This window comes from Columba livia, chromosome 17 (assembly GCF_036013475.1).
Source record: "Columba livia isolate bColLiv1 breed racing homer chromosome 17, bColLiv1.pat.W.v2, whole genome shotgun sequence".
Taxonomy (NCBI): Eukaryota; Metazoa; Chordata; class Aves; order Columbiformes; family Columbidae; genus Columba; species Columba livia.
Window position 1 is genome coordinate 12,283,671 of NC_088618.1, and position 22,157 is coordinate 12,305,827.

Sequence of the window (22,157 nt, forward strand, 5' to 3'; positions counted from 1 at the left end):
TTAGCTTTATAATGATGTGTGAAACTAGCCCGAAAGGCTCAAAAACACTTTTCTGCACTTTTAAAACTTCATGTCAACTCTCATCTAATTTGGTTTTCTTGCTTGTGGGCTTGTGGGCTATTCTCAAGGTATTTCTTATTAGCTCTTGCATCTTAATTCACCGTGCAGACCCGAGGAAACCAAAATATTAATTAGTAATGAAAATGAATAAAAGTTAACAAACTGAAGGCTTAAACCGCCTGAATAAACCCCTGCCTTATTTAATTGCTTGAATGTCACTTGTTTAATGGCACAACTTTGATAGAGTTTTCCCTCCCCACCCAGCGACTGAGCCTGGATGTAAAACAAAGTGTAAGACAGAAGGTAAAAGTATTTGCCTTTTTCCTTCAACCTTCCCCAAGCCCCTCTTCACTCTTCACTCATTCTCATCATCGTTAAGAAGTAATAAGTGTCAGACCTTTTGTTTGAAGCGAGGGTTGAAACTGGGATGACATCATGAGTTCAGAGGGGTCGGAGTTAGGGAAGGTTGTGTTAAGTGACAAACACATTGGCTTCTCTGTCATCTTGTGAAAAAAGAGCCTTTCAGGTGAAACCAATAGCAGAAGCTTGATACCGACCCTTTGTGAAAGCTGCTTTTCCAGCCTGAAGTTCTTGGTTTACCTGTGGCTCTTACCTGTGGCTCTTACCTGTGGCTCTTACCTGTGGCTCTTACCTGTGGCTCTTACCTGTGGCTCTTTGGAATGCAAAGGAACACATTGCTGCAGGGAGATGTGCCGGCGTGTAGTGATGCCCAGTGTGCTGAGGTTGTGGTATTAATAGTTAATTCTGAGCTCGTGAAGCCTGGTTTTCTGCTGAGGCCACACAAACCGATCCTTTTTCTAGTAAGCTTCTTGAACGTTTCATTTTCACACACAACCCACCAGCCTCTGGGCTGTTGCCATCAGTGCTTGGAGTTCCGGTGGTACTTTTCCCCTCTGCTGTTTGCAGTATGGTGCAGTTTGTGTTCCTTCCAACACGTATACGTGTTGGTTTACATCATCTTCAAATGGTGTTTTCTCCCCTGCATCTGAAACTGGAGCGATTGTTTCATTCTTTGTATTACGTGTTTGTCTTTTGTGAATTAATAGGGCTGAGGGACCAGATCCTTCCCAAATTGTGTTGTAATTCCTCATGAATTCTTTTGAAAATATTGTTATGGGCAGTACCCATAGTACTATTAGCATGTTTCCTTGGTCAGAGCATCTGGTTAATTAATGGGCCCGGTTGATGCAACCCACTGGAACCTCGATGTAAGTGATGGGAGATTCTTGGCCTTAAAATAGAAAGTTACTAGAGTCAGTTTGACTTTCTTTAACTTCTGCTTTTGTAAGTGTTCATTAAAATGTTTTGCCTACCATATAACCCTTTGGCTTGTTTCTGTTCCCTTGGTATGACATTTGCATGCACTTGAAATTAATAAGAAAGCGAGGCACGCAGAAGCACTTTAGGATGGTGAAATGTTAATTTTGTTACAGATAACCCACTTTCTAGAGCTCTGATTTCCTAAATAAGGCCTTGAGAAGAAAGGAATAAGCTCGGTTTCTGTGAGCGTGGTCTGCAGATGGACGTGTGTCAATGGATTGGGAAGTCAAGTTCCCAGCAGAAGAGGTTGGGAACTGATGTGAAGGATGCCCAGAATGTATTTCTTACATGTCAAGTCTTCAAATATTTCCAGATCCTCTTTGGTACAAGTTAATCGCTTTTCTTCATCGCTGCACTCGTATATCGAGCAACCCGAAATAATGTTTGGGTGTCATCAGGGACATTACTTTTCTACTCTACATTCTTCTACCGCTGTTAGGATTATTTCCAGTGCTGGTTTTGGTTATACCACATCTGGGTTGTTTGGGGTTTTGTTTGTATTTTGTGGTGTAGCTTTCTGCCAAGCTATGTAATAGCAATTTTTTTTTCTCTTTTCTGATCCAATTTTATTAATTTTGGTTTTATCATTATGTTATTTATATCTTCTTGTGCCATATAAAGTAGTTTTTTACTCCATTGTTGCTACTAGGCTGTTTCTCCTGATTCCTTCCCTTAAGGAAATATACCTGAGCAGCCCATCTTTATCTCTCATTTCAGAGAAGAATTGTGGGTATAAAGAAGGTATTAGAATAATTCCAATAATTTCCATTTAATAACCTCAGTGACTGAGGTACCTTCCAACTTGTGGTGTTTTTGATGAAGAGGTTTTTTTATAAATTGAACATTATGAATTATCACTTTCTTGAGCCTTATAGGGAAGATGAAGCTGTAGGAGCAATTTGAACCAACTCACAAAGGTGTTTGTGCTTGGGTTTGCATGTTTAATTGGGCTTTATTCTTAAGCCTACAGAGCGGGTCACTGAGTAGATATTTTAATTAACCACATGAAGAACTGGTTAGTTGCTTTTAGTGGAATTAGGATGAAAGGTCTTGAGATGCTGCTTGTAGCAAGACAATGCAAAATACTCATTATTTTCCTTGCTTATCAACAGGCATCCGTTTAAACAGAGCGATAGTTGGATATTGTTACTTGAGCAAAATTCCTACCGACTTCAATAAAATGCATTGACATTGTAAGGACTTTGTAATCAGATCTTTTGAGCATTAACAGATGGTCACCGACTGCCTGAAAGAAAGTTGTGGGGTTTGTTTTGTTTTGTTGATCACTGCAGGTATCTGGAAACTGAACAGACTTTGCCTTCTGGAAATCAAACCTGACTGTGAAACAAAGGGGTTTTTTTTCCCTTTCCCCTTCCTTATTGTTTTCTTGCTATTAATTTTTTAGAGAAAATATGGAAAACATAAACTGATTTCTAGTGTGCCTTTTCAAAAATCTTTGGTGTTCAGACCAACTTAGTGTGGGAAGACTTGCCCTGGAGTGGGATGCTTGAGGCAGCCTACAGAACAGACCAACACCGGCGTCTTCTTTCAACAGAAACCCAACAACGATGTAGTTGACCTGCTTGTTTGAGGTGGAATTCTGCGGTGCCAGCAGTACGCGAGCCACAAAAGTGAGCGGTTTGTCTTTGCTGCTGCCATGGGCTGAATGAGCAGAGTCTCGACTGTTCTCAAAATGTTCATGTTAACAGTTTTTCTTTGTGTATTTGTCAGTTTATATATTAGTTGCAGTTGTACTTTGCACAAACACTAATTAGACAGCCATCAACACTCAGGGCCAAAGGCTTACTAACAATGCAACTGTGATAGCAGTGTCTTAATTGGTTGAGTATAATTGTCATTAGGCAGCGATAAAGACATCTGGGGCTCTGGAGAGAGATCAGCCTCCCCCTCCTCTACCCCAAATTTGTTCTGGCTGTCGCCATCCAACACGGTCGAGCTTTTTCAGATGTGACTCTGTGTTTTGACCAGTTTCCTGATGTTTTTCTCCTTGTGAAGTCGTCCGCCTCTTCAGCAGCACTTCATTAGAGCCCGTGTGCTCCGCGCTTCGCCACCTGCTTCCCGGCCATCGCGGGACATCGGTGGCTTCTCACCCCAGCTCCTTCTCCTTCCACTCGCGTGAGAGGGCACGAGGAAACGCTTCATCTCATTGCCACGTTACTGCCCATAAAAAGTAGTTGAAATGTTTTTGATTACGTTGTGATACGTTCCACTTATTGTTGCTCCGTTTCAGCAAGTTTTTTATGCATGTCTGTAAAGCTTAAGCTGTATTTGCAGACTAGTTTTTACAGATGTGTATGTACATGTCTGGAGTTACAGACCCAGCTTGTCAAAGAGAGGTATAATTAGAAAAGGATAGTTAGAAAAATATAGCACTTGTCATTCTCTTGCTGCTACTTCTCATGTGGATAAACTGAGATGTTCAGCAGAACAAGAGCAAAGTGAAGTGTCAGTCTCTGCTGAACGCTAAAGCTGTGTCTGGTGAGGAGGGACAGACACACAGACCCAGAGCCGAAATCCATGGGGATGAAACACCTTGGGACGCATCGGGGTGTCTGGAGAGGGGAGACCTGGGGTTGTGACCAACAGCCTTTTTCTGTTGTGCTCCAGGAAGTAAGACTTAGAACAGCCTTTCTAGATGAAGTAAATCAGGTGAGAACTCGGAATTTGTAGGTGTTGGGGTGTGGTTTGGGGTTGGTACTGTGTTTTGGGTTGTTTTTGAGAAAGTGACTTATATTAGACATTGGAGTATTTACCTGCCGCTGCAATAATCATCTCAATACATCTGTCACAGAGCAACCCACAGGTCAATTTTAGGGACCACAAGGTCCAAAACCAACTTTTATTAGACCAGCGAGGCACAGGGTTTTAGCACTCCAAATGTGACTTAAATACAGGTTCGGATATCAGTGGAGGAAATTATTGAGAGGGGCAGCCACTAATACAACAGGAGGTCCACAGAGTGCATGCACGTGGCTTCACCAAAACAATGCCGGAGCCGCCCCTGAGTCCCGGAGGAGTACACACTTGCCTAAGCACGGTGTGGGATTATTTTTATAGAGATACACGTACTCGCAGTGAGTACGGAAAGTGTGCACTTGCGATGTCGCGAGAGTAAATTTATAATACGCTCGCAGTCCTGCGAGAGTTATTTTACACGTGCAAATGTGCACGGAATCCTACACGTGCTTATGTGGAAGCACGGGAGGAAAATATACTCGCGATTGTGCGAGGGGCTCTCGGCCGCCACTCGCGATTGTGCGAGGAAATAAAGTACTTGTGCAAATGTGCACGGAAAGAAAATATACTCGCAGTCCTGCGAGAAGTTTTACTTACACCGTGGCGGCGAGGCAAGCGGAGTCTCCATCCCGGGGAGGGGGCTCTCGTGGCGGCAGTGGCTAAGCTCGTGCTCCAAGAGACCCGCGGCAATGGGCGGAGTCTCGACGAGAGTCCCGTTTTGTTATCTGATCAGACCTGACTGTAGCATTGTATAAGCTTCTCTGCACCCCCCACACTGAGTGTGGGTGCCCCTGAAGCCCTCAAACATCCCCCACACTGGGCGCAGCCCAGTGTGCCTTGGCACTCCCTTCTTCTAATGTCCCAGGAGCCAGGGTGCTCTGGGCCAGACAAAAGAAGCTGTTAGCCTCAAATAGCAGAGGAAGAGGGAGAAGTGCCGTGCTGCAAAGGAGGGGGAATTGCAATCTGTCACAACATCCATCGGGAGGAAAAAGCAGCAGCTGAATGCTCTTGGTGTTATAGCAAATAGAATGTATTTGTTGTTATATTAAACAGAAATATTTGAGTGGTTTTTTATTCATTCCAGCAGAAAGTTCTGTTGGCTTTCCATAGCCATTGTGATAGAAAAATCAGTAACTGAAGGAGTTTGGAGGACTGTGCCTGTTCTCGGGCAAAATACTTGTCTTGGGTGCATTCATTCAGGAGCTGGTAATACAAACCCATTTCCATGGCAAAGTATAAAGACTGTTGTGGTAGGAAATGAAGAGGAATGCTGAAATTATCTAGAAATAGGTTCCCTACAGTGCAGCGTGTTCTTCTCTTCAGCCATCTATACTGACTGGCAGATTTGCCAATTATCTGCAGTAAAGCAGCCTTTTTATTTTTTTACAGCAAGGCAATGCTTTAATAGTTTAAAAGCCTTTTGTTGTGGTTACAAATTGAAAGTGTGGTGCTCTTTACAACAGCATTAAAAGCGGGGAGTGGAACTATTAAATTTTTTAGTCCTGAATTGGCTTCATATGTGTTTGAAATTCTTCCAGTTCAGTCCTGGTCCAGTCCCAGTGTACGCTGGAAACGGGCAGGCGGTGGCGATGGCCAACCGAGCGTGTTGTCAGCCGAGGAGATGGTTTATATCTCCCATTTTCCCGTGCTGGTTCCCTGCCCAGACCTGGGTCTCCACTTGTGTTTCCAGCCTGGACTTGTCACATCTCTCCACATCTTTTAGGTTCGCCTTGTGGGACTGAGATAGAATCACGGAACAGTTTGGGTTGGAAGGACCTTCCCAGCTCCCCCAGTGCCACCCCTGCCATGAGCAGGGACATCTTCACCAGCTCAGGTTGCTCAGAGCCCTGTCCAGCCTGGCCTGGGATGTCTCCAGGGATGGTTCATCCACCACCTCTCTGGCCAACCTGGGCCAGGCTCTCACCACCCTCAGGGCAACAATTTCTTCCTCATGTCCAGCCTGAATCTCCCTCCTTTAGTTTAAAACCATCACCCCTTGTCCTGTCGCAACAGGTCCTGCTCAAAAGTCTGTCTCCATGTTTCTGATCATCCTCTTTCGAGCACTGACAAGCTCTTGTGTTCAACAGGTCCTTGCTGGGGTGGGAGAGCAGCTCGGCTTCATGAGGAGAAGTAAAAGCTTTTCAGCGTGTACCTGTCCATCAATGGAGAGGAAGGGCTGAGGATGAAGAGGCTGCTGGTGCTCTGATGCAGAGCCTGCCAAGCAGAGACAGTTCCTGCATTTAAGTCCCACCACAGAATTTGATTCAAATTTATTTCAAACTGGTAGTTGGAAATGTTTGGTGGTTCCGTGCCAGTTTGAGCCCAGCTCTAGAGGTGGTTCAGGCTCTTCTGCAGGAAGAAAGAATGGTTCAAACTGAATTTAGGCTTCATTGAATTCTCAGGGAAGATTAATTTAAGCACTTCTTGTGCTTCTGTGATGTTGGGTCTTTAATTCCAAGACTGTGATGCTCATGTCTTGAGCCCCGGATCACTTGTGTTACACACTGTGTAGAAAAACCAGAAGCAGAGTGCTCACAGAATTAGGCAGCCCTGTGTCTCTTCTCTACTCCTGTTTTTCTATTTTCTCCATCTATTAGTCCTTTTTACATTTCCAGACTGGACTATATGACAGTGAATATGTATGTGCATGAGGAGATGCTCGTCTTGCATGTTTGGGGATGAAAATGAATATTCTGTCAGTTCTGTCAATTCTACCAGTGCCTTAAATCTTGCTTTTCAGGGTTATATAGTGACAAGAGAATTTTGGCTTCCCTCTTGCGAATAATGTGCTACCCTTTGCAGTTAGAAGTTTTAAAGCATGAACCCAACCAACTCAGACACAAAGGGAAACAAAAAGCAGCTCAAAATTGAAGTGTTCTCTGTGTCTCCTGCTGAGCGGGACTGCAACAGATCTGCAATTATCTGCCCCATTGTGCTTTATCTCCAATTTTAACATTATCTGAAATGAGCACTTCTCAGTTTTCTAACTAAAGATAGTTATTGTGGGCTAATCTGAGCTGCTTATTTGGTCCAAAAGGAAATGTTTTGCATTGCTTTAGGGAAGCTTATTTTATGATCTTTTCTTTTAAATAATGCTGCTATAAATTGGAAATGAAAACAGGATTCATAGAGGAATTTGGGGCCTCATTTGCAGAGGGAGGAAAAGGGAAAAGCGCCATCCCACCCTCTCTCTCATTTCCTTCTGTGTTACCATGTAAAGCTCTGAAGAGGAATCCGGGTGACAAGGACACAGCGCAGAGAATTAATGTGCGTCTCTTCCTGCTCGACAGATCTCGCCGCCCCCTCAGGCACTTTAATTAGTTGTATAAAGTGGAGCGTTTTCACCCAGTCTCGTTGGAATTCACCTGCTCCTGAGTTCCTGTACCCCAGTGCTCCCCAGAGACCCAGATCAGAGTCCAGCTCCAGCATCTTCTGAATCTTTATTAAGCACCTTCCTTCACCTGCTGTGTAAATAACTATTGTCTTATTTTCCTCATGAACATAGGACAGCCAGTTTCTAACCTGTAGACCTTTGCAGCTTATCAGAATCATCACAACAAAGCTGACAGAGCAGGAGGGACCCTTCATTTTCCAACAGAATCCAAGTCTCGGGTATGGCAGAAAAAGACACCTTAGACTGTTTCACTGTGTTAATTGTCACAGTGCTGTCAAAACTTCTCTTAAATAGTTACTGAACTGCTCCAAATAGCTTGAACTGTGTTCTTTGTCCAGTTGTAAAGGGAGTTTCTCCTTTACTTTGCCTGCAGTGTTTTTTATTTTAATAGCGTGCTGTATGGCATGGAACAGTTTCCATGTTGCTTGCTGTGTTACAACCTTCATTTATTTAGGTATATTCACTATTGTCTAAGAAGTTGAGTTCTGTTTTTTCTGATTTTCTGGCAACCATAGTTTGATGTTAAACTATAGTTTTCCTGATGTTTCAGTGAGAGCACCTTCTGCAAAGAAGGCAGCAGTGCCTTAATTCTAAATACAACACTTAATTGTATTAATAAATTAATTAGTCTTCAGAGATGTAGGCATCTGTTGATGAGGCATTAAAAAGTTTCTTCTATAAAGAGCAGCAGGTTGGGTGGGTGTTTGCGTGTGAGCACTTATATGCATGTACATAAATACTCTGATTAAACAGCCTTTCCTTGGCACCACCACAATCACAGATTTTTAAAGACTGAAAGGAAACGCTTTGAAGTTTTGCCATGATGTAATTTAGGCTCGTTACTGATTATCTTTCTTCCCTTGAGCCCCGCTCTCCTTGCACTCTACAAGTAAAGCTAATATCAGTAGTTGGTAACTGTGGTAGCTCAGCTGTGTCGTTCTTGTAGCTCCAATTTACCTGCCTGTCTTAGTAGAATTAATGCTGCATTCAGTAAATAGAAATAAAGTGAGCAGAATTGATGGGCTTGTAGACAGTGTGTAAACAGAGGGAGAGTCAGTCTAGGAGCTGTAAAAGGCATTGGGTTTTAAACCACAACTCTTGTTTCTTCCTCCCTTCTCCTGCAGCTCCCTCTTCTCAGCTGTTCTTTGGGATGAATAATGGCTTTCTCTTCCAGATACACATCAGGAGAGGTGAGGCTGTGGGACACTCGCACCTGGGATTACACAGCCCCCATCCTGGAACCGGCACACGGTCCCGGCGATGCTGGACCTCGGCCACGCGTCTCCTGCGTGAGGATAAGCAGCTCGCTGGCTGTCGCGGCTCACGAGGACGGTGAGTAACCACAACTCTCCTCCCTATCTAAAGAACAAGGCTTTACAAAAACGAAGCAGCTGTGCTCAGCTTTTTGTGTGTCTGTAATCCTGCGTCTACGCACACACTCGCTTTTATGTGAGAAAGAAGTTGGCCAGTAACCCTAAATGCATTAGGAGGTGCTGGAACACAGCTCCCATTAAAACTGGTGCTTAATTCCTACTGGAGCTCCTGCGCAAAGTGCCAGGGGTTAGTCCAGCCAAACTATCTTAAGCAAATAACTTGTTTTGCTATAAAAATATTAAATGTTCTTCCCCCAGCTTTCTCCTCTGTCCAGAGCTCCCTTGGGGCTCTGTGGGGCTTTGTAATGGGAATACTGGTAAACTCGCACGTCTGATTAATGTGCGTCCTCTTTTGCTCTTGGCATCGTGTACGGATGCACGTTTTCTTAGCTGAAATATTGGTTTGCAGTGGTGGGTTATTATAGAGAGAGAAATAAAACCTGTGACCTAATATTTAATGAAAACGTAATAAAATCCTGGTTACATGCATTGTTTTAAATGCTTAGATGTTTATATAATGGGCAACAAGAGCCAGAGACCAACCGTACATCTACTGGACGTGGGACTAGCAATTAAAGTCAGGTTTGGGCAGATCCCGTTGGGATCCTAGGCTGAGTTGCTCAGGCAGAACTCAACTCCTATCGTCTTTCTTGATTTGACACTTAAAAACCTCTTCTCGGGGATGAATTAAGAGCATTTTCAAAGTTAGGGAGCTTTGTACACATACTGCCTTTGATCCCGGCATTTCTGCACAGGGAAACAAAACCAAAGATGGGTAATCCAAACAAAATCTCTTATCCATATGTTTTATTTTAGAAGTAAATTAAATGCTTTATATGTGAAAACAATTGTTTTAAGCTGATCAACATCCTTAGCTGGTTTTTTTCATGTGGATCATGCTGGAATGGTTTTCTGTGGATATAAATTGTTGGTAGGCAACGCTTTCTGACAACAACAATCCTGATATTACAGAATACTCATTATTTACTCGAGTCATAGAAAATTATAACTCAATGGTAGTTTTAATGTTGGCTTTTTGTCCAGCATGCCAAACAATGACTAGCAGAGGGTCTTTGTTTTCTAGTCTCCCACTGACTAATCTAATAATTTGTCAAAGGGATTTTTCCTGTCATAGTCTTGTTTCGAGTCCTCTGTGCGCTGGGACTAAACCAGTTTGCAGAAAGCCCGGCTTCTTTTATTCTTTTGGGTAGAGACTTTAATGGGCTCTGTGATACGGCAGTTACTGTGATTTGAGAAGCAGTTACTCTGATTTGAGAAGCCCGGTCAGAACAGATTAGTTTCTATGTGAACAGGGAATTGTAAAGACCCATTTTAGAAACGTTCACTAACCGCAATCTGAAAGCGTGTATTTACAGTTCGGCGGAGAGAATTCTAAACTCAGCAAGGACGACTTTGAAGAGAATGCGTTTGATTGTTCTTTGTTGTACTTTTCCAGTTCCCTTTTCTCTTTGTTTGTAAGTTTGACTAAGGCAGAGGAACCATCTGCTGGTGTTGGAGGTGGTGCTGTCAGGCAGTCGAGACTTCCCTGGCGAATCCCTGCCTCGCAGACTCGTCCCGATAACATCAGTTTCTCCCAGTTCACCAGAGCTCACGCAGCGATGTCCTTGGCACCCGATCACAGGGAAGAACTAACAGACAGACTCCACTCGCGCTCTTTTGCTGCTTCGCTGGTAGCAAACGCTTCCCAAGGCATATGAAATATAGGAAGGAGAAAGATTTATATGTATATTTTTTCTGGTCTTACTGGGATGCCTGCGTCCAAAGCGAATTGTAACTCCGCGATGGCACTAAAGGAAAAATTGATTTGTGACTTCTGATGAATGTTTCCGACGGCGTCAGCCTCTGAGAAACAAGGTAAATGAGGGGAAAATGTGTGGGGAGAAAATGAAGTTCCCTCCGCCCGTGCCAGCGCTCAGCGGGGCCGCTGGATGTACACCTGGGGCAACGGGACTTGGCAACTCGATCCACAGTTGTGATTTTTGAATTCCGACCCACTGGCCTCATATTTCTTCTGCCTTGTTTCCTATTGTCAGCACTGGCAGGCCTCCAGTTTGATTTTACCACTAATTGTGTTGCACGTTACCGCACTGAAATGAATCAAATCAAAATGCTTTTCCTGGAGCATTAGATAAAGCAGGCGAGGGTTCTGGGTAATGAGCAGATGCTGCTAATGCAGGGACAGAGGAGGTCTTGCCAGGACTCCATCTGTTCCATGCTTGCCTGGCTTTGGCTGCGAGCCACAGCTTTTGGGAAACAGCAGTCTACTTTAGCCATCACCCTACCCCCAACCTCCAGAATCTCGGAGTTTGACTTGAAAACAATGTGCTGCAGCAAGAAAACTTACTTTTCTTCTCTTTTTTAAATGCTGCGCTTCATACTCGTGTAGGCACAGAGGGGAGATGCTGCGCTGTCAGCCTTCGTGGTGGTGCTTGGAGACCCATTGGGAGGAGTGAGTTGGTACTTCACAAGTTGCAGAGTAGCGACCTGGAGCAAAGGAAGGTGGTTTCTGCAGGGACCAGAAGCGCTCTTGCTTGTTGGCAGGCTCCAGGAAGGGAATTTTGGCAGCGCCGCTTTCTGGGATGGGAAATCTGCCGTGTAGTCCGTCCTGATGCCCTTAGAGCCGCTTGCGGGTGTTGTCCCTTCTGTACCCTCCTTGCGAAGAATTGGTTTGGAGTTATCCCGAAGTGCCAGGACATGCTGTAGGGTGGGAAGAGCAGGGACACCAGCGAGCTGGAATAAAGGAAGAGTTTTTTGAAGCATGCAGTAGTATAATATATTTATTTCCATCAGATACGTACAGGTGGATGCAAAACTCTTGGTTTGGGTAAATAGCATGTGATTTTGCATCATGTTAAGGTGAGTCTGCGTCTTGAGTACCCAAGTTGGAGACAAAATCCCAACTATCTCGTCTGTGGCTTTTCTGACGGACTGTACGGGGATATTGTCATTTGGAAATCTCTGTAAGAGTGATGGAGATTAAACCTGGTGCAAACTGGTGTGGTCATTGTAACATAAAGGCACAACTCTTACAACTAAGGTTCAATCTCTCACTGTTGAGTATGGTAAGTAGCTTGCTGTACCTGATGAAAGTTGGGAAACCGCAGTGCAATGAACATAAAATGCAACATTTTAGTCAATAAACACCAGGCATCTGCTAAGGTCGAGCTGGCTGTGTGTTGGTGGTCCCTCTGACTAGAAAAGCTTTTGGGAGAAACTCCAAGATAAGCAGCTTGGAGACTTCAGGCTGGTGCTCGTTTCCACCTGTGTGTTTTAAGTGTCTGTACTTCATAGAAGTATAATGTTATCTGAAAATTATAAGGCTATAAATTAATGTTCCCAGCTTAGAGGGGAAAAAAATGCATGTAAGAAGTGTTTTCAAAAGGTGAAAAAGAATTTTGTTCTGTTGAAATTGAGGTAGGAAATGTCAGGACTGTGACCCACAACCAGGAGAAACATCACATAGACAACGTGGATTAAGCAGCTTCTGTCCTTCCCGTGCGACTGCGCTCAGAAGCTGAAGGATACGAGCATGAAAATACACAAAATTCTGTCTTTTTTAAAATGTATTTTGGCAGATAATACCCACATAGATTGCTCTATGTCTTTCCTGAGGCTGGCAGCAACGTGCCAGTGATAGGGCTGCCAGGTGAAGAGCTGATGTAATGGGATCTACATTGAAGCGCGGCCGTCCCTGCGATGGCCCACGGGTTCCCTGGTGGTGATCGGCTCTCCGCTCGCTCTCAGGAGGAGCTGCCACATAAAATCATAGCATCGTTTTGCTTGGAAAAGACCTTAAAGGTCATTGTGTCAAACCGTTAACACCGAATACATGCTGTATTACGCTGGAGAACACAGCCAGTTTATTTACAAGTGTGATTTAACTTTTTTCCCCTCTGTGTTCAAGCTGCCTTTCTCCGTTACAGGATTAGAGTATTTCGTAGGAAAAGAGATGCTTTTTTCCTTTTTTTTTGCGGCAAAAGTGTTGCTTTTTACACCAGAGAAACCCGTGTGAAAACAGATGTAAAACCCAGCTGTTTTTGCAGGATTTTGTGCTTCCAGCGGGGGATATACCAGAGACAGGCACCGTTAACAGAACCGTCCACCTTTGTTCAGAGCCGTTCACCTCCGATACCGCGGGAGATGTGTCAGACTGGCTGGTGCCTCCGAAATTGGAGCACAGGCGGGATCAGCAGCATGCTGCGTAAGGCACAATAGGCTCACAGCGAAACGTTTTAACCAAATACCTCAAAATCCAGAGTGAATTGCAATAAACGGGCCTTCCATCAGGCCACATTTCAACAATATATTGAGTTAGAAGTTACAAACCTGAATTCTTCGTACAATCTGGGCCAAAGTGCTAAACAAGAAGACTTACACAGCGATTGTAATGTCAAGTGTCAAAACTGTCTTCATCAGCGTCTTGTACTTAGTTATTTTCCTTGGGCCAAGGTGAAATATAAGCCAGCTCTAAAGCCTAAATCATTTTGAGGTGTTATTGTTAAATTAGAATAATCACAGCTGTGGTGCGGATTTTAGCATGCTGTGAAAGCGTTGCTTATACTTTTGATTTCATGGCTTTCTAACACTTTTAATATTACAGTATTAAAAAAATGATACTGTATGCTTGCAACCTTAACTTCACCTTAGCATAGATATTGCTTTGGAAATGAAGTGCTGGTCAGTGCTGGAGGCAGGAAGATCGACTGTGGAGAGCAGTGATCTCATCTGCACTGGTAAATCTTACGCCTCATTTTTTTATGCTGCCATACTAATAACTTTACCTGTAACGATGGCTTTTTTTTGCTCTTACACAGACATGATTGACCGTTGCAAAGGCTCACATGCTAATAAATACATTTTGCTGCGTCTGCCGTGGAGCACAAAATATTCTGAGTAGCACTTTCAGACCTGATAGCTTTACCTATTGATAAATACAGTGGAGTGTTTGTTTTCCTATGTAAAACCTGATAGTATTTTCCTGCACGAATGCATATACCTCTTTTGATAGTGCATTTCCACAGCCGATGGAAGATGTACCTACAGAATCAGACTCTCTTTTGGAGGATGGGACAAGCAAATAGTTGTTCATCCTAATGCAAGAAAATAGTATTTCTCTTTGCATCCCTTCTGATCTCTCCTTTTTGCTATTTATATTGTGCTCCTTCATTAAACAGATGTTACCTTACAAGTCACTTGGGTTATTTTTGTTACCAGGGATGTTTTCATACCACATTGTGTATCAAGTTGCACACACTGTGTTTGTCTGATTTAAGATATTTTGGGTGGATTTTGCTGTTGAACATCTGGCAAAATAAATTAAAGTACCTGTCTCCAATTGATTGTACTATTGCATGAGCCGTTTTCACTGCCTTCTCTTTTATGCTCGAGATGCAATAATAATAATAGTGGCTGCTTTGCCCAAATTTAGAGAGCAGAACTCCAGATTCTGGGTTTCCCAGCTTGCCTGCATGGCAAGAGGGTTCTTTGGCTTGAATATTTTATTGGTATTTTGCAGAACTTTCATGCGTTAATAAACTCTGTTAAACGCATTGAAATGCTCATCACGGACGTGTGTAAATAAAAGATTTCACTGCAAGCAAGTCAGCTTTACCTTCACAAATTGGTCTTTAATTGGGATAAATGTTCTGTTTAAACAAACTAAAGTTGACAGTAGTCTGGGCTTGGCAGCGATATTCATTGTCTGATGAAAAAGTCCAGTTCAAACATCCATGATCTGACATCACCACAGTCTTTTATCGCTGATATTGGTTTCCTTCTTTCAATCGGCTGTCCTGGGGATGAAACTTCTTCCCTTTTCTTTGTTTGAATCTGCAGCGAGGACTCTGCGAAGCCTCCGCTGGGGCTGCCGAGGGAGTTGGAGCCCGTGCCGTCCATTTGTGTTTGTTAACTCGTTTGAAGCGTGTGTGTGATGCGAGCGAACGTTCTGGTTTTCAAAACCAGTTCAGCAGTTATTTACCTTTCAAGCAATTAACATAATTACCATTATGCTAAGAAGTAATTTTGGGAAGTTCTGCTCTGAGCCCTTATGACTCCACCGGGACAGTTTTAGTCGGGACTTATCTTTTTGATGGAAGCCTAATTGCAGTTTTGGCTTTGTGTAAACAAACAGAGGCAGCTAATTGTTTAGGCAAATAGCAGATTAATTTAAATATGCATCCCTAATAAAACAAAAATGGTCCCCATTATGGTACCCATTCCCATGGCGAGGAATATAAATATTCAGTGGGAGTGCCATTAGACAGGGATCTTAAGGATTATCTGCATTATTTCACATGGCTAGCACTTTCCAGCTACCGAATAATCTTTACAAAAGCAAACATAAATCAATTTAAACTCATTTAGATCCCATTTCGCTATGCGCAGTTTCATTACCACACTCTTGCTTCTCCTCCTTTGGGACGCGGGAGGAGTGTTTGCGAACTGGCACCGGTGCCCGTCCCCAGCTGCCTGTCAGGGCTTTTATGTCTCCTTTGAAGGAGCAGCTCCCATTAATCAATTCATCATTAATGGCCAAGGCTTATCCAGCCCTATCCATCGCATCTCAAGATTGCTCCTCCGTTAATTCCGTGCAAAGGTGGCCCTGAACTCTCCGATTCCGTCTGGCCCTTCTGCTCCGTCATACACTCCCCATTGCTTCAGGTTGCGCTTATTCAGATTATTGCTTTAACGTTCCGTGCTTTTGAGTAGAGTATTGGTGATTTGCGCTGGGAAAAAAAGCAATTTGTGTCTTGTTCCTTTGCATTTTCTGTTGTTTTTTCTTTCCGGAGCGTCAAGATTCAGAGCTTTGCTGCCGGTTCTAAACTATTCGAAATGGTATTAGAGTCCCTGGTTTGTTTGCTGTGTGCAGGGCTTCGGATTCTTCACTTCGAAACTTTTCTCTGCACAAAACTTTCCAGGGTGGGTTCTGTCTCACTGGTTTTAGTGGTAATTGAGGGTGAGTGTGTAGCGGAATGAAAGTGTAGGTGTCTGTTTAAGTCTGAGCTTCTCCAAATGTGGGAAAGTGAGAGAATTCAAGCAGATAACAATGCTATCTAAAAGTAAAGAATTCGGAATTACTATGAGAGCAATGAGCTTCTGATGCCAGAGCCCCTAATTCTGAGAAGTTTCCTCTGACCCTGTTATGTGGTGCTGTGCAACGTCCTGAAGTTCTGGTTTCCTGCCCTACACTCTCTTTGTATTAACATCTTCCATTAGAATGCTTAAAAACTTTGATCTTTAAATGATCTTTTAAGGTTTTGTTGAATTCTGAGGTGACGCATAGTGTTTATTTTGTTTTTGTATGCAGGAACCGTTAGCGTGTGGAGCCTGATGCTGGGGCGGGAGCCCATCCATCACTACCAGCACAACCAGAGCGTCCAGGCTTTAGCTCTGGGCTCAGCGGGCGCCACGGTGGCCACGGCGTCCGGCTTCGAGGTCAAGGTGGAAAGCGCCGATGACAGAGGATTCTGGCAAACGACAGGAACATTTGAAATCCAGAAACTGGTGAGTCGTCAGGCTACTTAAATTTGAGAAGAAACTTCTTCCTGGTGAGGGTGGCAGAGCCTGGCCCAGGCTGCCCAGGGGGGTTGTGGAGTCTCCTTCTGTGCAGACATTCCAACCCGCCTGGACACCTTCCTGTGTAACCTCATCTGGGTGTTCCTGCTCCATGGGGGGATTGCACTGGATGAGCTTTCCAGGGCCCTTCAACCCCTGACATTCTGGGATTCTGTGTGATACTCAGCTTCATTCCAGGAGCTCCCGATCCTCTAATTATTTTTGGTACAGTTAAGAGGTATCTTATACAAATCTTTCAAGAGCTTTGATAAAGCTTCAGTTATTTATTTCTGCCTGTTTTCTCCAACACGTCTCCACAGCAAGCACCATGTTTCAGAGTGGTGTGCTCCTGAGTAAATGTAGTAATCCATCATGCTTACCATAATTTTCACTGTGAGAAGTAATTTAGGGCTGAAGAGTGTTTTCTGGATATATTTTTAGATAATGAGTTGTTTTAAATATAATAATCTTAGTTTCTCTTCACTCCTTTATTATACTGCATGATACCAGAGAAAACAAAGATGCTAAGAACACTTTTGACCTTGTTAAATAGGTTAATTGTAAAGGAAAAAGATGAATTAATATTTTTAAACAAAGCGGTGACAAGAGAACTAATACTCAAGTAAAATGAACTAGATAACGGCGTTATCAGCTAGAGGCAGAGATTTTGCAGCGGGTTAATGGCTGAGCCTTTCCTCACTGAAGAGCGAGGGTGAAATACTGGCTTAAGCTACAAGTGAAAATGAGTACAAGTCCATATGGTGCAGGAGGTTGGCTGCTTTTAATTACTTTTTTTTTGTCAACGTTAAACTACGTTGGCTCATTTTGTAAATCAGTTTTCTCGCATAGAATTGGAGCACAAACTCGAGGTCTCGTTCCAGATCAACGCTATCTGATTAATTCTGAGGCAGGATATTGCAGCCGAGCTAATAGCATCACTTGCGAAGCCGTAACTGGTCGTGCAGCTTCTTCAGGTTGCACCTTCTGTCACTGAAGTTTTGAGATTATTTTAATTAGAAATCCAAAGCTGTCCCATTCTCTGAAGTTCTTTATGTCTCAGTGTAGCAATGCTTTTTTGAAAGGTGAAGTGCGTAGGAATAAATTGAGTTTTGCAGCTTTTCTCCTGGCTGCGCAGGTAGCGGGTATGAAGCTGCCACTTAAACCGCTCCTGATTTAAACCACTCCTCTTTCAAAGCGAAGTCTTAAAATACTTAAATCCCCAAACATTTTAAGAGGTTTCCCAGTAAAAAAATGTTAAAACACCATCACACAATCCATTCTAGTTGGATCCATTTTACTCTTGCGTCTCGCTGTGAAATGTCAGTTTGCCACACGTGACAGACGGACACTCAGGACACCACGCTCCCTTCTAAGGCCGGGTCAAAGATCAGCTGTGCTGTTAAGTGGTTTAAACCCTTCCCGTGCTGAGACTTTTCAGCAGCGTCTTAACTTTATTTCCTGAAATGGGAAGAGCAACATCATTTTGGTCTCATGACACAGGATGGGGGAGCTGAAAATATGGCTGTCCTGGAGATGTGTGAGGACTTTTCTGTTGATTTAGCATATATATACATATATTTCAGGGTAAGCATCAGCTATTCCACTTCCATTGCATGAATGTGGTGCCTCTCCTGGAGCACTGTATTCACATTCTCACCACCATAATTGCTTCATGAGCTTTAACCTTGTGACTTTCTGTCCTTCATCTGAATGAGTCCGTTAAGTCTTGCTCCTTTCATGTGACATTTTGGTGTATTCTCATTAGTTTTTTAAATGGGTTAATTTGAAAGACTCCAAGCTCGATTTCAGCAGACGAGCTAAACTTGCACAAATTCAGAAATAAAATTGATCCTTGGTCTTGGTCTGAAATGAATCCATAATTGGGATGATTCAGGACAGCCAATAACCACACATCAGTAGTTCGTTCAGTTTAGCGTGTGGCGGTAATGATGTAAAAGAAATTTTGTCTATAATAAACATTAAAAGTCTGTTCTTTTTAGGTCAACTTCCTTAATCTGGTTCCAGATGTTACGGGGAGCCCAGTGACAATAGCAGCTGCCGAAGACATTGTCTATCTCCTGAAAGCACAAGTTCCTGGCAAAGTTCTCCATTCTGTCTATGGTCAGCCCATCACGTGTCTCGACGTGTCTGCTCATGAAGCAGCTTTTGGGGTGAAAAACTTCGGCTGGTTATTGAATGAGCCAAACCAGGTATTTAATTTTGGTTTTTTGATAAGATTTTTATACCTTCATAATTAACAAGGGAAAGAAGAGTTCATGCTACTGATCATTTCCTTCCCTGCTACTCAGCTGTTCGCAGTAGATGGAAGACGTTTTTGTAATGCAATAACCTGATGCTTCTCTTAGTTTTCTCCCCGTGGGCTGAAGTAGGGATGTTGTTCAGCTAATGAGGTTCACTGTAAGTATTTTGCATTCTCTGCTCCTCGGTGAGTCCCAGCTCCTCCAGCTGTACAGCAGTGTTCCCCTAGGGGGAACTCGTCTCAGAAAAACCCCGAAAAACCCTAAAAACCCCAATAAACGACCCCTGCCCAAAAAGCCAAAGCATCCCTCAGCCTTTCTGATGAGGAATCCACATGTCATTGCTATTGTGCAGTCTTAGGAGGATGCTTCTATTTTGTAGTGCACATGAGTTTTTGAACTAAGTTCCTCCCAACGTGGTGATGAGGGTGGTGTGACTGTCATGTTGAGGGAAGTTCGATGATAATCGTAGGTTTGAAGCCCCTGTGGCACAGTCTGTTTCTTTTAGCAGGTAGATCAAAACTGGACTGTTTTTCTAACCCTGCTGAAGACTCACAGCTGAGGCCTCTAATGCAGCTGTTCTCAAACTTCTCTGCTTGCATGAGGGACTATTTTGGGCCTGCAGACCCAAATAAATGCATAAATAATTGTATTTTGTTGGGAGAATCCTGCCTGAGATCCTGGACACAGCCCCGCTCCAGGGCAGGGATGAAGCTGCAGAAAGACCTGTTTCCAGATGCCTCAAGGAGAGTTTCTGTCCCTTCCCTGCATCCTCCCTAACTTTCCCACTCTGTAATTTCCACTTTTGGGGTTATACTTCAGGGCTATCAGCAAAGAGAGAAGGAGGTGGAGAGGGAAGCAGGAGGTGAGCGCCCAGATGAAAGGAGCTGTGTTCTGTAGGGTACAAATGCAGCGTTTTGTTTGGCAAGCAACTAGAACAGCAACGCTTTATTTAGGGCTGCCCGTGTGTTAGGAATAAATGTGACCAGCTGCATCTAATTTCCCCTTAAAATTCACTTTCACGGGGGAAATGCTGAGGCCACCATAAATACCTCTAGGGCTGAGACACGCTGCGAGGCCGTGCTGGCTTTATTAATTCCTTTGCTGTCCTAATCCAATTCTTTTTCCCTCCAGAGGTGGGAGGTTAGAAGGTAAAATTGCCTCATTCAGGGGCATTACATCGGTGATCACCTTTGCGCCTCATCAAGGAACAGAGAAATCTACTTAGACCCCCGAGCACCGCTCTGTAAAGCCGGACATATTTCCTAATGTAGTTCCGAAGTATTTGGCGTTTGGTGGCAGATCGTATTAAGCCGCGCATCCTAATCAGGGAGATGGGACCGAAGTCGTCCAGACGGCCGGCGTGTGTTTGACAACAACGCTTGCTTGGCATCGCCGCACCAGCTGACATCACGCCGGAAATTAATTACTAATGTCTATTATGATAATGATTCGCCTCGCGCAGACGTGAAGGGACTTTGCATTGGCTGATTATGCTGGTCACAAGTTGACAATCTGTCTTTAGGAGAGCTTTTGGTCTCGGAAATGTAGCGGTGAAGAATTCCAGCCCCGTTTGCTGCTGCCTGTGTTGCTGTAGCAGGAAAACTGAGGTTTTTTTCCTCAGTTTGGTGTTTTCTTTGTTTTTCCCAAGGGATATTCATTTTTTTTTTAGCATAAGCTGCCAATCCTAATGCTACTGCCTAGTAACTGCTTTCTAATGAAAAGATTGTTAGGGAAACCATCTTCTTCCCTCTCTCTTTTTTAATCGTTGTCTAATTTTAACCAAATTTGACAGCAGAGTAGAGATCTGAGGCATAAATTTTGTAGGAACTTTTATGTTGAAGAGGAGAAAAACATCAAATCCGTTGCATAGACTTGCCTGTTGTTAGACAGACATCGGTGCAGGAGAGAGGGGAGAATATAAATGCTTCATCTGTGAGAAGTTCAGCTTCATTAAGCATCAAACAGCACAAGCATGATGCTGTTTGTTGAAAGTTCGTTTAGTGCCCTTGGAACTCTTTATGTTAAACTAAGAGAAGTTTCTTTAGTAAGGGTTATTTCAACTCTATTGACTCAACGTGGAATGTACCATCTTCCATAAATTCCAAATTATTGAAATGCTGAGGTCTATCTTTCCATTGAGGGTCATATGTAGCTAATAATATAGACCAGATAATGACCCACGGGGACAACCCTCGCGCTGGCTTTGCCTTTCAGCCTAAATCAATGCTCGTGGCGTCCGGCGAACATACCTTGAAGGACGGTGTCTAATGAACAGCGTATTATTGTGTCAAGCGGTTGGGAGACCCGCGATCCCAACGCTGCAGCAGCATCGCAAAGTCTCGGCATTCACATTTTGGGTTCGAGCATCGTACGTAGAATTAAATCCACAGATTTAAACGAGGGCTGGCTTTGGTCCTCTTCATGTCAGGGTATAAACCTCTTGAACAGGTAGCACTGTAAGCATCAGGATTAACGTCGTCTGGTTTCTGATGCAGTAATCTCACTGATGGTGGGATCTGACCGAAGCTTTTCTCATAGTTGGTATATTTATAAGCTGCTCTGAATGGCCTGTCTGCTATCAAGTCAGTCTGGTCACCTGCTGTAGCTTCAGGTGAGCACTCTCCTGCTTGTGGATTAAATATGAAATGTATAGGTGCTTTATTCTCTTGGGGGTAAGAGAATATTTCAAAATGTAGTTGAAATAATGTATTCATGAGCTCTTAGTGATAGAAGATAATCAACACAAGAGGATTTGTTTGGGTTTTTTCCCACCAAATAAATAGTTCTTTATGTGCTGTGTGTATTATAAGACACTGTTCAGGGTACGTCTGTGGTTTTAGTTGCTTTGTGCATGAATTTGAACCTTATGTCAGAACAGACAGATGGGGAAGAAAGGAGCAAAGGGACAGTGGTGGTTTTTAGAGCTTCCAACACAGAAAGAGGTTAAATATGTTGAGGTCCAATGTCTTGGGAGTTGTTCGTTATGCTGTCACCTTTTCATCTGTTTTGAGCTGGCGATTGGCTTGTCCTTGATGAAATGCCATTCAGCATCACCCATCCCTTCTCATCAGCTGTTGAAATACTGCCTCGTTTTGCCCCTGTATTTAATGTTTCCACGGAGTTCTTCAACTGCTTGCTAATGTGAGCGTATCCAGTAGAATTAACCACCCGAAATGGATGTTATGAGCTAATATTAACTGAAAAAAAAATTAAATAATCATTTAAATTGCATTTCTTACTCTACAGTCTCTCGGATGATGTATTTAGGTCATAGCTACTTTATATAAGCCACTACATCTTTCTTGCACCTTATTTTAACTAAAATCCTCCTCTTTTTTAGCTGGTGAACTTGCGTTGTCTTTTCTGCTGTTGTAATATCTCCAGTTCTCATCGAGT

The 22,157-nt window shown here is 43.4% G+C and overlaps 1 protein-coding gene across 1 annotated transcript in view; it reads left to right on the plus strand.

The window, feature by feature from the left end:
- Window positions 1-22,157, plus strand: part of FBXW8 (F-box and WD repeat domain containing 8) — a 53,768-nt gene that overhangs the window by 17,078 nt on the left and 14,533 nt on the right. Inside the window, 3 exon segments of the mRNA XM_065033854.1 lie at window positions 8,727-8,884; window positions 16,253-16,449; window positions 18,501-18,710. Coding sequence (XP_064889926.1) covers window positions 8,727-8,884; window positions 16,253-16,449; window positions 18,501-18,710 — 565 coding nt within the window.